Raw genomic sequence first — 15933 nt, forward strand, 5'->3', positions numbered from 1 at the left:
GATAAAAGAAAGCATAAATTATTGGATTGATAAAAGAATTAACAAGTGGCAGAAAACCAATGATGAATGATAAATTGTCGCTAAAAAAGACAAATGAAAGAAAGAAGAACATAGAGATGGAATCCAACAAATCAAATAGTTGACAACAACAATAGATAGAGTTTTTGTTGCTTTTCTCTCGACTTATTTGCCTGAATAGTTTTAACACCAGACACACTGACAGCCTCTTTTGAAAATACCTTTCTGGCCTGTGATCTGGCCACCACAAAGATTTTCAAATAAAGTGTTATAATAACAGAGCACGGGACAACCATTGTAAATACAACGTCAATGATATTACCCCAGGTTATTTCTTCAAAAAGAAAACATTCTGTCAAACACCTACTCGGCACCTGTACATTTACAAAGTTTTTTATAATAGCAGCACGGTATATGATACAACAACACCAGGTAAAGAATATACAACACATAATTCTTGTTATTGTTATTTTAGAGTGGTACAATAAGGGATCACACACAGCAACATAACGGTCAATAGATATCAAGACCATATTGCCCAGAGATAAAGAAGTAAACAAAAAATCTATGTAGATATGAAACACACAGAAATTTTCCCCAAAACCCCAGCATGGTTCCATTATTGCTACAGTTGTTACTGGTATCGCAATCAGTCCCACCAGGAGATCTGACACAGCCAGAGAGAGGATGAGCAGGTTGGTTGTAGTGTGGAGCTGCTTGAAGTGAGAGATGGAGATGATCACCAGTACGTTCAAAAATACTGTAACTGCTGAAATCAATGAGAAGAAGTTGTACAGTGTTATGTAGATAGATGTCGATAGCAAAGCCTTTCTGCAAGAAGAGTTTCCGTCTTGAAAACAGTACTGAACATCTTCATATTTCTCCATTTGTAATAAAGTGTCAAAATGCTGAGGTCCTGCTCCTGCTTGGTCCTGTATGTGACCATGTCAGGTCCGCCTTCTGACAAGCTCTGAACTCTGCCTCTCTATTTATCCCTGAGCTACTGACAGAAACTCCCCTCCCTCCTCCTCCCCAGCGTCTCTACACACACACACACACACACACACACACACACACACACACACACACACACACACACACACACACACACACACACACACACACACACACACACACACACACACACACACACACACACACACACACACCACCACTACCGCCAACAAAACATACACAAGTGAACACACAAATGAGCAAATGGTTGGATAAACAAATCATTTGTGAAAGCATGATGTAATGTATGACAGGATTGGATGTTGCTGTGCCCTCTTAGCCTGTCCTTCAGCCTTACTGATCGTTAGAGATGAGAGAAAAGGTACATTTATTCAACTGAGCATTTTAATGCGGAAAATATATTATATTGATATTTTGGTCTCTCAAAGGCTTTTTTACATTTTAAACTGTAAGACTAACTATTTTGGGCGATGTCAGAGCTCAGTTTGGTCCATAATCCACAACCTCAGGACACATGATGGCACGCCACATGTCAGCTGGTCAGTGTATAGGAAAGTTGAAAGTAGGGAAGTTGATGAGATGCTAATAGCAAATGTAATCAAAATAGTGGGATTCCATAGGAACATTCCATAGACCATAAAAGTGTCGATCTGAACTGAATTATTCATAAATCCTGTGTCTGAGCCGTTCAACTGCGAGTCCACTTTGTCTTACATTTAGCCTGTTTGTGTCACACCCTGATCTGTTTCACCTGTCATTGTGATTGTGTCCACCCCCCTCCAGGTGTCTCCCTTCTTTCTCATTATCCTCTGTGTATTTATACCTGTGTTTTCTGTCTGTCTGTCCATCTTAGTCTTGTTTGTTCAAGCCAACCAGCGTTTTGTCTCAGCTCCTGCTTTTCCCCAGTCTCGCTTTTTCTTGCCCTCTTGGGTTTGACCTTTGCCTGACCTGTCTCTGAGCCTGCTTGCCTGACGACTCTGCCTGACCCTGACCCTGAGCCTGCCTGGCGTCCTGTACCTTTCCCCCACTTCTCTGGACTATTGACCCCTGCCTGCCTTAACCTGTCTGCTTACCTGCCCCTTTGGGATTTTTAAACTATTGGTTATCCAACATGGTCTGAATCTGGGTCTTACCTTCATATCTGATAGTAGGAATTTGCCCTGACTGACCCAGCAGACCTGGACCAGCTGCGCAACGACACCAAGGTTTCCGACTTTCCTCGAGAGTCACTGAAAAGGGCAGAGGCACTGTTTCCCAACACCATGCAACTAGGCAGAGCTGGGCTGTCGCCAGCAGAACGGCAACACAGAATCAGCACAAGGAGATGTCTTGTGCGACTTTTGGTCATTTTGTATTATCGTGCACGGTAACGGACCAGGCTCTCCAGGGAGCGAGTACTCTGGTGGGCCATATGGAGAACATTTCTGCTTCCCTTACTCGCACCCCTTTCCATGTCATTCTGCTGTGGGGGAACCAGTCCAAATCTCTCTGGGTTCTCATTGACTCAGGGGCCGATGAGAGCTTTCTGGACGCCACACTGGCTTCCGAGCTGAACATCCCCACTCAGCCCTTCTCCATTCCCATAGATGTTAGAGTGCTGGACGTGCGCTCTATAGGTCGGGTCACCAATAACACCACTCCCGTCAACCTACGTGTGTAAGGGAATCACAGCGAGACCATTCAGTTCCTGCTCATCAAGTCACCCCAGATTCCCATGGTGTTGGGATTCTTCTGTCTCCAGCGACACATTCCACTCATAAACTGTTCTACGTGTGCTATCATGGGCTGGAGTCTCTTCCGCCATGCCCATTGTCTGAAGTCGGCGCAGTCTGCCCCGGGACGTCTCCCGGGGCCCTCGGAGGTGGCTCCAGAATTCTCTGCCATTCCCGTGGAGTACCAGGATCTTCTGAGAGGTGTTCAGCAAGGCCCGGGCCACTTCCCTTCCGCCGCACCGTCCCTATGACTGCGGGATTGACCTTCTCCCTGGCACCACGGCGCCCCAGGGACGTTTATACTCGCTGTCGGGACCAGAGACCAAGGCTATTGATGACTACATTGGGGACCCCTAGCTACAGGATTTATCTGTCCCTCCTCCTCTCCCACTGGCACAGGGTTCATCTTTGTCTAGAAGAAGGACCACACCCTGCGGCTGTGCATTGACTACAGGGGACTCAGTGATATCACTGTGAAGAACCGTTATCAGCTAACACTCATTTCCTCAGCCTTCGAGCTGCTCCAGGGGGCCACTGTCTTCTCCAAGCTGGATCTATGAAATGCCTACCAAATCAAATGTATTGGTCACATACACACGGTTAGCAGATGTTTATGAAAATGTAGTGAACTGTTTGTGCTTCTCGTTCTGACTATGCAGTAATATATAACAAGTAATCAAACAAATTCACAACAACTACCTGATACACACAACTGTAAAGGGATGAATAAGATTATGTACATATACATTTATGGATGAGCGATGGCCGTGCGGCATAGGGAAGATGCAGTAGATGGTATAGAATCCGTGCTCCGTGTCCGAGGAAAGGTGAGTTCCATTGCTCCACCATTCCTTTATTGGGCTACATCATCTCTGTTGGGAATGTCCAGATGGACCCCGAGAAGTTGAAAGCGGTGGTGGAATGGCCTCAGCCTACGTCGCCAACATTTATCGCCGCTTTATCCGTGGTAACAGCACCCTGGCCTCCCCCTGTCTGCCCTCACCTCTGCCAAGGTTCCGTTCACATGATCCATGGCCACTGACCGGGTGTTCCGGGACCTTAAAACTTCTTCACTACGGCTCCGATCCTGGTTCATCCGTACCCTTCCCATCTGTTTGTGGTTGAGGTCAATGCTTCGGATGTAGGAGTGGGGGTTCTGTCCCAACGTTCCACATGACTTGGAGAAAGCATAAGAAGGAATAAGCTTGTTTTATAAAATACATTGTAGTCATTGTTGATTGTGTACTCCAAATACCTAAGGCTGTGGTTGTTCCGTGTTACTTAATGATAAATAGTATGTCAGTATTCTGATAGTACATTCCGAGGACGTCATGAGTCGTTCCATATGTTGTTTAACATCTCCCTCTAGTGGCTCAATTCTGACACAGCGTCCTCATCAAATGTAGTAAAGTTGAAATGTACAATGCTGCATGATATCAGATAACGTCCAAGTCTATCTCAATGGTGTATTGTGTAAGTAGTTAAGGGTAAAATGTAAGAATATACAATTATGCAATTATGAGTAACACTTTATAAACACTTTATAAGTAATTTACAGCTTGCTCACCATGTCTTAATCATTACTCCACCTTTATTTAAATGTTAATAAACTAGGTATTCTCAACTGTATAAACACTACTATATCCATTAACGATTCAACACAACAGCGCAGGAGACCGCAGAAGACACTTGAACATCATCATACTGGTTATGAACACAATAACTACTCTCACTATCACTACTCTCATTATCAGCACTCTCACTACCACTGCTCTCACTACATCACTGCTGCCAGGTCAGGGGTCACTCAAGAGCAGCTCTCTCAGATGTTGTGGAGTCTGAATGAATATAGAGATTGGTAACATTTTGCAATAACACTTGCTAAGTAAATAGTTTATTCATCATTCATGTATCATTACTCCCACATAAGCTGGTTATTCACAGATTTATTAACAACCTTTATAGTCTGTAATAATGATACATAAGACCATTCATAAGATGTTTAATGAGTTAACATCCTCTGTGTTGTGTGCTTATCGTTTACCATTGGTTTGTTCTAGATTATTTTGAGACCTTAAGTAGAATCAGGTGGTATTGGAATGTCTACCAATGGCATGTCCATCTTTTGTGATAAATTAAACTGGTCACTGTTCAAAACATTTATAAAGTATTAGAAAGTGTGAATAGTCCTCACTTTAGATTCTGCAAAATGACTTTACTCATGATTAGTAAATGGTTTATAAGTTAAGAAAGTGTGAATAGTCCTCCCTTTAGATTAGAGACTGCAAAACTACTCTACTAATGATCAGTTAATGGTTTATACGTTCATTCATTAAACATCTTTTGAATGATCTTATAAAACTATGCTATTATAAAGTGTTACCCATATTTGCATATTCTTAGATTTGACCATCTACTACTTACACAATACACCATTGAGATCTACTTAGATGTTATCTGACATCATGCATATTGTACATTTCAATTTTACTACACTTGTTGAAGGCATTGTGTCCCAAATGAGCCACTAGAGGGAGATGTTGAACAACATATAGAATGACTCATGACGTCCTCAAAATGTACTTTTAGAATACTTACAAACTATTTATCATTAAATCACATGGAACAACCACACACTTTGGTATTTGGAGTGTACAACCCTAAATTACTACAATGTGTTTTATTAAATAAGCTTATTCATTCTTATGCCAAGTCATTCCAATCCAATCCAGCCAAATAATTCTGTATCAACACCACACAGTTGTGGGCCGTCAGGGCCAGCAAGGCCTTCTCTGCTGGCCAAAACATCATCAGAATATATATATATTTTTTATATATATTTTCCCACAAATATGTATTAAATTATTCCCCAGAATAAGAGTTACACTCTTCATTTCATAGCGTTCCTCTTGGTTGCACTGCTTCCAGCCCCAGGTTGATATTTGGAGCCTTCAGAATCAACAGTGCGGGCACTTGTAGCTTAAAGTGAATGGAAATTAAAATTTAGTGTCAACCAATCAGCTTTAGAGTTGGCTATTGTACGCCTGCTGGCTGGCTCCAGTGTTACACAGGAGCCAGCTAGCAGGCGTAGTGCCTGCACGTCTTTTGATTGGATTACCAATATTGAGAGGCAGGTCCTATAAGGGCAGGTCTCAGAACTAGGAAACTGAAATTGATCAACAAATTAATTTGCGTACTACTAAACTGTTTTTTCAACCCACAATGGCGGAAGGAGAAGATATCGATTTGGTCGAGGATATAACTATAACGCCATTCTCAAGACAAACTTTCAAGAAAAGTTAGACATTGTCAGGAGAGGTAGACGCCGACGCTACAAAGCCGACGCTACAAAGACAGGCTCCGAGAAGCACTGCAAACTGTACTGCTGGGAATGCCTATTATTTGCAATTGATCGATTTGGTGTTTGGAGCCACACTGGCTTTGCAAACCTGAGTTGTCTCAATTACATCATGGGGACAAGTACTTTTTGTCAGACATCAGAACAACCAAGATGTATTCTGACCAAATCACCCATTGATGTTTTTTTAATGTGACTAAGAAATATGATTTCCAGTTCGGCTCAGTTGTATCGATCAGTGCTCTCAAAAGCACTTAGGGACAGTTCAAAATGTACTGGGAATATTTTCATTGAACCTCCCCTTGTACTGTTACAACAAATGTACACACCCTCCCCCCTCATTGAATTAACTCTAAATAATGCTTAGAAATGTGGTTATTGACATTGACACTTCAGCATACTTTTGTGGCACAGTCGATGCCACGCAGGGCTACGGGCCAGAAGGTTGAGGGATCGCCGACCACCACGGACGAGCTCAATCTCCTGGCATATTTCATTAGGCCTACAACACGATGAGATCTGGCTGCAGGCAATTAAAATCTAGGGGGACATTAGATATCCAACATTTTGATGCCAATCATATAAAATGCATGGAACGCAACATAAGTTTTCACCAATTGTTTTCTGTGCCAATGCATCACACAACTAAAAACAAAGCATACCCACTTCGGCGCTTCAGTATCATGGCTTGCATTTTCAACATCACAATAATCATACTTTGACAATAGCGACAAACAGAACATACATCCCTCCTTCTAAGCCTTACCAGTATCGAAGGCTTCGTTTTAAAATCTGTCAGGTTCATTGAATAGTACCCGCAAAACACCAGTCTCAACGTCAACAGTGAAGAGGCGACTGTGGGATGCAAGGCAAAGTTCCTCTGTCCATTCCAGTGTACTTTTGCCCATCTTAAAACTAGGGCTGAAATCTCGTTAACGGGATCGATATGACAACAGCCAGTGAAAGTGCAGGGTGCCATATTCAAAACAGAAGAAATCTCATAATAAAAATTCCTCAAACATAAAAGTATCTTATACCATTTTAAAGGTAATCTTGTTGTTAATCCCACCACAGTGTCCGATTTCAAATAGGCTTTACAGCGAAAGCACCACAAATGATTATGTTAGGTCAGAGCCAAGCCACAGAAAAACAATGCCATTTTTCCAGCCAAAGAGAAGAGTCACAAAAATCACAAATAGAGATAAAATGAATCACTGACCTTTGATGACCTTCATCTGATGACACTCATAGGATTTCATGTTACACAATATAAGAATGTTTTGTTTGATAAAGTTCATATTTATATAAAAAAAATCTGAGTTTACATTGGCGCGGTATTGTCAGTAGTTCCAAAAACATCCGGTGATTTTGCAGAGAGCCACATCAATTTACAGAAATACTCATTATAAATGTTGATGAAGATACAAGTGTTATGCATGGAACTTTAGATAAACGTCTCCTTAATGCAACCGCTGTGTCAGATTTCAAAAAAGCTTTACAGAAAAAGGCAAACCATGCAATAATCTCAGACAACAAATACATATATCCGCCATGTTGGAGTCAACAGAATTCAGAAATAACATTATAAATATTCACTTACCTTTGAAGATCTTCATCAGACTGCACTCCCAGGAATCCCAGTTCCACAATATATGTTTGATTTGTTTGATAATGTCCATCATTTATGTCCAAATAGCTACTTTTGTTAGGCCGTTTCGTAAACAAATCAAAACTCACGAAGCAAGTTGCAGACGAAATGTCCATAGAAACATGTCAACGATGTATGGAATCCATCTTTAGGATGTTTTTAACATAAATCTTCAATAAGGTTCGAACCGGAGAATTCCTTTGTCTTCAGAAAAGGAAAGGAAAGGGAGCTACCCTCATGTGAAATGAGCGTGACCAGCCTGTGGCTGCTGGCAGACCTCTGACTCATTCCCCTCTCTTTCAGCCCCCCTTTTCAGTAGAAGCCTCAAACAAGTTTCTAAAGATGGTTGACATTTTAGTGGAAGCCTTAGGAAGTGCAACATAACCAATATCCCACTGTATCTTCAATAGGGGCTGAGTTAAACAACTACAAGCCTCAGATTTCCCACTTCCTGTTTGGATTTTTTCTCAGGTTTTTGCCTGCCATATGAGCTCTGTTAAACTCACAGACATCACTCAAAAAGTTTTAGAAACTTCAGAGTGTTTTCCATCCAAATATACGAATTATATGCATATATTAGCAACTGGGACTGAGGAGCAGGCAGTTTACTCTGGGCACCTCTGGGCACCTTATTCACCCAAGCTACTCAATACTGCCCCCAGCCATAAGGAGTTTTTCATTTTTTTTTTTTTTGACTGTCTGAGATATGGCTTTTTCTTTGCAACTCTTCCAGGAAGGCCAGCATCCCGGAGTCACCTCTTCACTGTTGACGTTGAGACTGTTTTTTTGCGGGTACTATTTAATGAAGTATCATTAAAAGTCGTGATATAAATTCTCGGACATCCCAAAGATTCCTAGATGCCCTTCCAGACTCCCTCTGCCTATTCAAGGACGTCAGAGTACAAAATCAGTTAACTTCTTGCGTCGAGCAATCCCGGATCCGGGATTCTATTTATAGCCTCAAACTCATTAGCATAACGTTAACTATTCATGAAAATCGCAAATGAAATGAAATGAAATGAATATGCTAGCTCTCAAGCTTAGCCTTTTCTTAACAACACTGTCATCTCAGATTTTCAAAATATGCTTTTCAACCATATAGCTAAACAAGCATTTGTGTAAGAGTGTTGATAGCTAGCATAGCCATAAGCATAGAATTCAGCCAGCAACATTTTCACAAAAACAAGAAAATCATTCAAATAAAATCATTTACCTTTGAAGAACTTCAGATGTTTTCAATGAGGAGACTCTCAGTTAGATAGCAAATGTTCAGTTTTTCAAAAAAATATTGTTTGTGTAGGACAAATCGCTCCGTTTTGTTCATGTTTGGCTATGAAAAAAAACCTGTATCCAGTTATAGCCTCAAGCTCATTAGCATAACGTAACGTTAACTATTTATGAAAATCGCAAATGAAATGAAATGAAATGAATATGCTAGCTCTCAAGCTTAGCCTTTTCTTAACAACACTGTCATCTCAGATTTTCAAAATATGCTTTTGAACCATAGCAAAACAAGCATTTGTGATAGCGAGCGTAGCATTTAGTGTAGCATTTAGCGGGCAACATTTGCACAAAAGACAGAAAAGGATTCAAATAAAATAATTTACCTTTGAAGAACTTCGGATGATTTCAATGAGGAGACTCTCAGTTACATAGCATATGTTCAGTTTTTCCTGAAAGATTCTTTGTGTAGGAGAAATCGCTCCGTTTTGTACATCACGTTTGGGTACCAAAAAAAAACGAAAAGTCAGTCATCAAAACGGCAAACTGTTTTCCAAATTAACTCCATAATATCGACTGAAACACGGCAAACGCTGTTTAGAATCAATCATCAATGTGTTTTTCACATATCTCTTCATTGATATATCGTTCGTGGTAGTCTCCTTTCTCCGGTATATCGCTTGGAAAAAGACGTGCAGTTGAAGATGACGCACCAATTTCGACAGAGGACACCAGGCGGACACCTGGCAAATGTAGTCTCTTATGGTCAATCTTCCAATGATATGCCTACAAATACGTCACAATGCTACAGACACCTTTGGGAAACGATAGATCCCGATAGATCATTCCTTGCGCAATCACAGCCATATAAGGAGACAATGAAAAACAGAGCCTCAAAAATCATACTCATTTCCAGGTTGAAGTTTCATCTTGGTTTTGCCTGAAGCATCTGTTCTGGGGCACTCACAGACAATATCTTTGCAGTTCTGGAAACGTCAGAGTGTTTTCTTTCCAACGCTATCAATTATATGCATAGTCAAGCATCTTTTTGTGACAAAATATTGCGCTTAAAATGGGCACGTCTTTTTATCCAAAAATGAAATAGCGCCCCCATAGATGTAACAGGTTAAACACCAAACTGCGGAACTCAGTTTAACCTTGCGCAATACCCTAGATGCAGTCGCATCTGTCACGACTTCCGTCGAGGTTGGCTCTCCTGCCCGTTCAGGCTGTGCTCGGCGGTCGTCGTCACCGTCCTACTAGCCACTACCGATCGCTTTTCGTGTATCTGTTGGTTTTGTCTGATTGTTTTCACCTGTGTGTTGTTTAGTTCATTAGTGTCTGTATATAATGTAGGTTGTCCCGCCCTTGTTTTGTGCGGCATTGTTTATTTTGTCATTCGTTTCGTCTGTCGGTGTTTTTGTGTTTATTTATTCTCCGGTTAGTCTGTTATCCTGTTTTGGATAATTTCCCCCTGTTTGTATTTGGTTTGACCGTGTTTATTTTGTTCACCGGAGAATAAACTTATTATCGCTATTTGCTCTCTGCGCCTGATTCCACCCACCTTGATTAGACGTGACAGCACCCCTAAAAACAAAAAACATTTGTCATAAGAAACTTGCTCCCTGGTCTACAGACAATACCCGAGCTCTGAATCAAGCTTCCAGAAAATTGGAAAGAAAATGGCGCTACACAAAACTGGAAGGTCTTCCGGCGAGCTTGGAAAGACAGTACCGTGCAGTATCGAAGAGCTCTAACTGCTGCACGATCATCCTATTTTTCCAAATTAATTGAGGACAATAAGAACAATCCCAAATGTATTTTTGATACTGTCGCAAAGCTAACTAAAAAGCAGCATTCCCCAAGATAGGATGGCTTTAACTTCAGGAGCGATAAATTCATGAACTTCTTTGAGGAAAAGATCATGATCATGTGAAAGCAAATTACGGACTCCTCTTTAACAATGCGTATTCCTCCAATGCTCAGATGTCCTGAGTCTGCGCAACTCTGCCAGGACCTAGGATCAAGGGAGACAATCAAGTTTTTTAGTATTATATCTCTTGACACATTGATGAAAATATTCATGGCATCTAAACCTTCAAGCTGCATTCTGGACACTATTCCAACTAAACTATGGAAAGATCTGCTTCCTGTGCTTGGCCCTCCTATGTTGAACAAAATAAATGTCTCTCTATCCACCGGATGTGTACCAAACTCACTGAAAGTGGCAGTAATGAAGCCTCTCTTGAAACAGCCAAACCTTGACCCAGAAAATACAAAAAACTATCAGCCAATATCGAATCTCCCATTCCTCTCAGAAATGTAAGAAAAAGCTGTTGAACAGCAACTCACTGTCTTCCTGAAGACAAACAATGCATTCAAAACACTTCAGTCTGGTTTTTGACCCCATCATAGCACTGAGCCTGCACTTGTGGTGGTAAATTGGTGGTGGTAAATTACCTCTTAATGACATCAGGCCGAGGCTCTGCATCCATCCTCGAGCTCCTAGACTTTTGTGTTGCTTTTGATACAATCTGTCATCACATTCTTTTGGAGAGATTGGGAACCCAAATTGGTCTACAGGGATAAGTTCTGGCCTGGTTTAGATCTTATCTGTCGGAAAGATATCAGTTTGTCTCTGTGGATGGTTTGTCCACAGTCACATCAACTGTACATTTCGGTGTTCTTCAAGGCTCCATTTTAGGACCACTATTTTTTCACTATATATTTTACCTCTTGGTGATGTCATTTCGTCACATAATGTTAACTTTCACTAATATGCATAGTTTTGGTCATTGCGTAAAGTGAGTAGTTGTGTGTTGTGAGTCTTGGTCTGTGTTCTTGCCTACGGCTGCTAGAATCTTGACGAGAACCAAAAAAAGTGATCATATTACTCCAGTGCTAGCCTCTCTACACTGGTTTCCTGTTAAGGTAAGGGCTGATATCAAGGTTTTACTGCTAAACTACAAAGCATTACATGGGCTTGCTCCTACCTATCGTTCCGATATGGTCCTGCCATACATACCTACACATACGCTATGGTTTCTAGATGCAGGCCTCCTTACTGTCCCTAGAATTTTTAAGCAAACAGCTGGAGGCAGGGCGTTGTCCTATAGAGCTCCATTTTTATGGAATGGTCTCCCTATCCATGTGAGAGATGCAGACTCGGTCTCAACCTTTATGTCTTTATTGAAGACTCATCTCTTCAGTAGGTCCTATGATTGAGTGTAGTCTGGCCCAGGAGTGTGAAGGTGAATGGAAAGGCACTGGAGCAACGAACTGCCCTTGCTGTCTCTGCCTGGACGATTCCCCTCTCTCCACTGGGATTCTCTGCCACTAACCCTATGACAGGGCCTGAGTTACTGGCTTACTGGTGCTCTTCCATGCCGTCCCTAGGAGGGGTGCGTCGCTTGCGTGGGTTGAGTCACTGACGTGATCTCCCTGTCTGGGTAGGCGCCCCCCCCCCTTGAGTTGTGCCGTCGCTGAGATATTTGTGGGCGATACTCGGCCTTGTCTCAGGATGGTAGGTTGGTGGCTGAAGATATCCCTCTAGTGGTGTGGGGGCTTTGGAAAAGTGGGGTGGGGTTAAATGGGGTTAAAAAGTGGTGTTAAATCCTGCCTGTTTGGCCCTGGCCAGGGGTATCATCGGACGGGGCCACACACTCCAAACCCCTCCTGTCTCAGCCTCCAGTATTTATGCTGCAGTAGTTTATGTGTCGGGGGGGTGGGGTCTTATCTGGTGTCCTGTGTGAATCTGGTGTCCTGTGTGAATTCAAGTATGCTCTCTCTAATTCTCTCTCTCTTTTTCTTTCTTTCTTTCTTTCTTTCTTTCTTTCTTTCTTTCTTTCTTTCTTTCTTTCTTTCTTTCTTTCTTTCTTTCTTTCTTTCTTTCTTTCTTTCTTTCAAGGACCTGAGCCCTAGGACCATGCCTCAGGACGACCTGGCCTGATAACTCCTTGCTGTCCCCTGTCCACCTGGCCATGCTGCTGCTCCAATTTCAACTGTTCTGCCTGCGGCTATGGAACCCTGACCAGTTCACCGGGCGTGCTACCTGTCCCAGACCTGCTGTTTTCAACTATCTAGAGACAGCAGGAGCGATAGAGATACTCTGCATGATCAGCTATGAAAAGCCAACTGACATTTGCTCCTGAGGTGCTGACATGTTGCACCATCGACAACCACTGTGATTATTATTATTTGACCCTGCTGGTCATCTGTGAACATTTGAACATCTTAGCCATGTTCTGTTAAAATCTCCATCTGGCAGAAATGGCCATGTCACGTTGGTGATGTTTTGTCCATTTGCAATAAGCAGCCCTCCGCCATCTGGTGGAATTTTACCGAACAGCGGGAAAATAAATACATTGTAATAATAAAACAAAAAACAAATGTCTGAGAGACTTATTTCGATGACTTCCCTGAAGATCTGGCCCTGGGGCCCGGCTCCAGGACGTCAATGTATTTTAAAAACATTTGCGGACGTCTCGTAAGGGACTGTACATTTGCGATATGGAGATCCTCATCAATCACTACCACTACTCTCAAAGTGCTGTACTAAAACCACTACCACTACTCACTACCACTGCTCTCACTACTACAACTCCTACTCAATAATAAGGCAGAACAGTTGAAACTCAGGTGGACTGGGGACAGCAAGGAGCCATCATGTCACCTAAGCATATGTGGGGTGGCCAGTCCTCTTCTGGCTGTGCCGGGTGGAGATTATAACAGAACGTGGCCAAGATGTTCAAATGTTCACTACTATCACTACCAACTACTCTCACTACCACTACTCCAACTCTCACTACCACTACTCTCACTACCACTACTCCTACTCTCACTACCACGACTCTCACTACCACTACTGAGACTCACTACCACTACTCTGACTACCACTACTTTGCCTAACTGACTACCACTAATCTCACTCACTACTACTACTCTCACAACAAGAACTCTCACTACCACTGCTCTCACTGCCACTACTCTCACTACCACTACTCCTACCACTACTCCACTACTCACTACTCTCACTACTACACTACCACTACTCTCACTACCACTACTCCACTCTCCTACACTAACACTACTCTCACTACTCACCACTCCTACCACTCTCACTACCACTACCACTACTCTCACTACCACACTACTCACTACCACTACTCTCACTACTACTCTCTCTCACTACACTACCACTACTCTGACTACCACTACCCTACTACTGACTACCACTACTCCTCACTACCACTACTCTCACTACCACTACTCTCACCACTACTCCTACTCTGACTACCTCTCACTACCACTGCTCTCACTACCACTACTCTGACTACTACCACTACTCCTACTCTCACTACCACTACTCTGACTACCACTACTCCTACTCTGACTACCACTAATCTCACTCACTACCACTACTCACTACAACAACTCTCACTACCACTGCTCCTACTCTCACTACCACTACTCTCACTACCACTACTCTCACTACCACTACTCTGACTACCACTACTCCTACTCTGACTACCACTAATCTCACTACCACTACTCTCACTACAACAACTCTCACTACCACTGCTCTCACTACCACTAGTCTGACTACCACTACTCCTACTCTGACTACCACTAATCTCACTACCACTACTCTCACTACAACAACTCTCACTACCACTGCTCTCACTACCACTACTCTCACTACCACTACTCCTACTCTGACTACCACTACTCTCACTACCACTGCTCTCACTACCACTGCTCTCCCTACATCACCGCTGCCAGGTCAGGGGTCACACGAGAGTCTTTTGGCATGTTAGATATGTCTATATTGACCCTGGATCATATTATATATGTGTTGATCCTGGATCATGCTCCATGAAATCAGGATGTGCCAACTCAGAGAGGCCAGGAAAAACAAATGTAATTTCAGTTCTGTACTTGTGAAAATGTCTTGTTATTTGTCAAAGACACTACAGAGAGGGTGTAGGATTGAGACTTGAGTGAGTTTAGGGGGAGGTTTAGTCTGAAAACCTCAAAACCCTCTTCATGAGTATCTTCATCAATGCCACAACCCCCACCCCCCACCCCCATGTGCTAATTGACTAAAATGCAAAATGTGTAGCAGAGGTGAGTCAGACTCATGGTCTCCTGATGAGACCTGTTTAGGGCTGAGGGTTGTATTGAGGCTGAGGCCTAATGGAAGTTGTGCTCATGTAACCGGTGTGAAATGGCTAGCTAGTTAGCGGGATGCACGCTAATAGCATTTGATTTGGTGACGTCACTCTCTCTGAGACCTTGAAGTAGTTGTTGTTTAATCTTCAATGGTCGCGGCTTTTGTGGAGCGATAGGTAACGATGCTTCGAGGGTTATGTGTGCAGAGGGTTCCTGGTTCGAGCCCAGGTAAGGGTGAGGAGAGGTAAAGAAGGAACACTGTTACACTCACTTTACTTAGGTTGACTTTGAATGTTTATGCTGTATTGGGGCTTTATTAGGGCCCTGGAGTAAAGCATGTGTGTGTCTCCAACACCTTTAATTGGTAGAATTCCTTAGAGTTTTGGACCTCATTGTTCCTGAGCCTTGCATACAGGTGATAACAGGATCCTCTGGTGTCAGAAACTTTAAAAAGTAAAACTAACATCATTAAAGAGTTGTTCACTTACAGTAGAGACAATATAGTCAGAATGAGTTTTGCTGATGCAATATGCTCTTTGAGAATCATGAGAACTGGAGAGGTGAAATGACAGTGTACAAGATGAATGTTTGCATGTGTGTGTGTGTGTGTGTGTGTGTGTGTGTGTGTGTGTGTGTGTGTGTGTGTGTGTGTGTGTGTGTGTGTGTGTGTGTGTGTGTGTGTGTTGTGTGTGTGTGTGTGTGTGTGTGTGTGTGTGTGTGTGTGTGTGTGTGTGTGTGTGTGTGTGTGTGTGTGTGTGTGTGTGTGTGTGTGTGTGTTTGTGTGTGTGTGTGTGTTGTGTGTGTGTGTGTGTGTGTGTGTGTGTGTGTGT

General features: G+C 42.6%; 2 protein-coding genes across 3 annotated transcripts in view; one reads left to right on the forward strand and one right to left on the reverse strand.

Annotated features, from left to right (window-relative positions):
* Positions 1–963, reverse strand: part of LOC118375224 (trace amine-associated receptor 8c-like) — a 121829-nt gene extending 120866 nt beyond the window's left edge. For both annotated transcript variants that reach the window (XM_052523032.1, XM_052523033.1), the window contains exon 1: positions 240–963. In XM_052523032.1, the coding sequence (XP_052378992.1) occupies positions 240–905 (666 nt within the window). In that variant the 5' untranslated portion in view covers positions 906–963. The remainder of the gene's footprint in view (positions 1–239) is intronic.
* Positions 1–15933, forward strand: part of LOC127931184 (trace amine-associated receptor 13c-like) — a 190008-nt gene that overhangs the window by 98671 nt on the left and 75404 nt on the right. The gene's annotated exons all lie outside the window — the stretch shown is intronic.

The sequence above is a fragment of the Oncorhynchus keta genome, chromosome 7, assembly GCF_023373465.1.
Source record: "Oncorhynchus keta strain PuntledgeMale-10-30-2019 chromosome 7, Oket_V2, whole genome shotgun sequence".
NCBI lineage: Eukaryota > Metazoa > Chordata > Actinopteri > Salmoniformes > Salmonidae > Oncorhynchus > Oncorhynchus keta.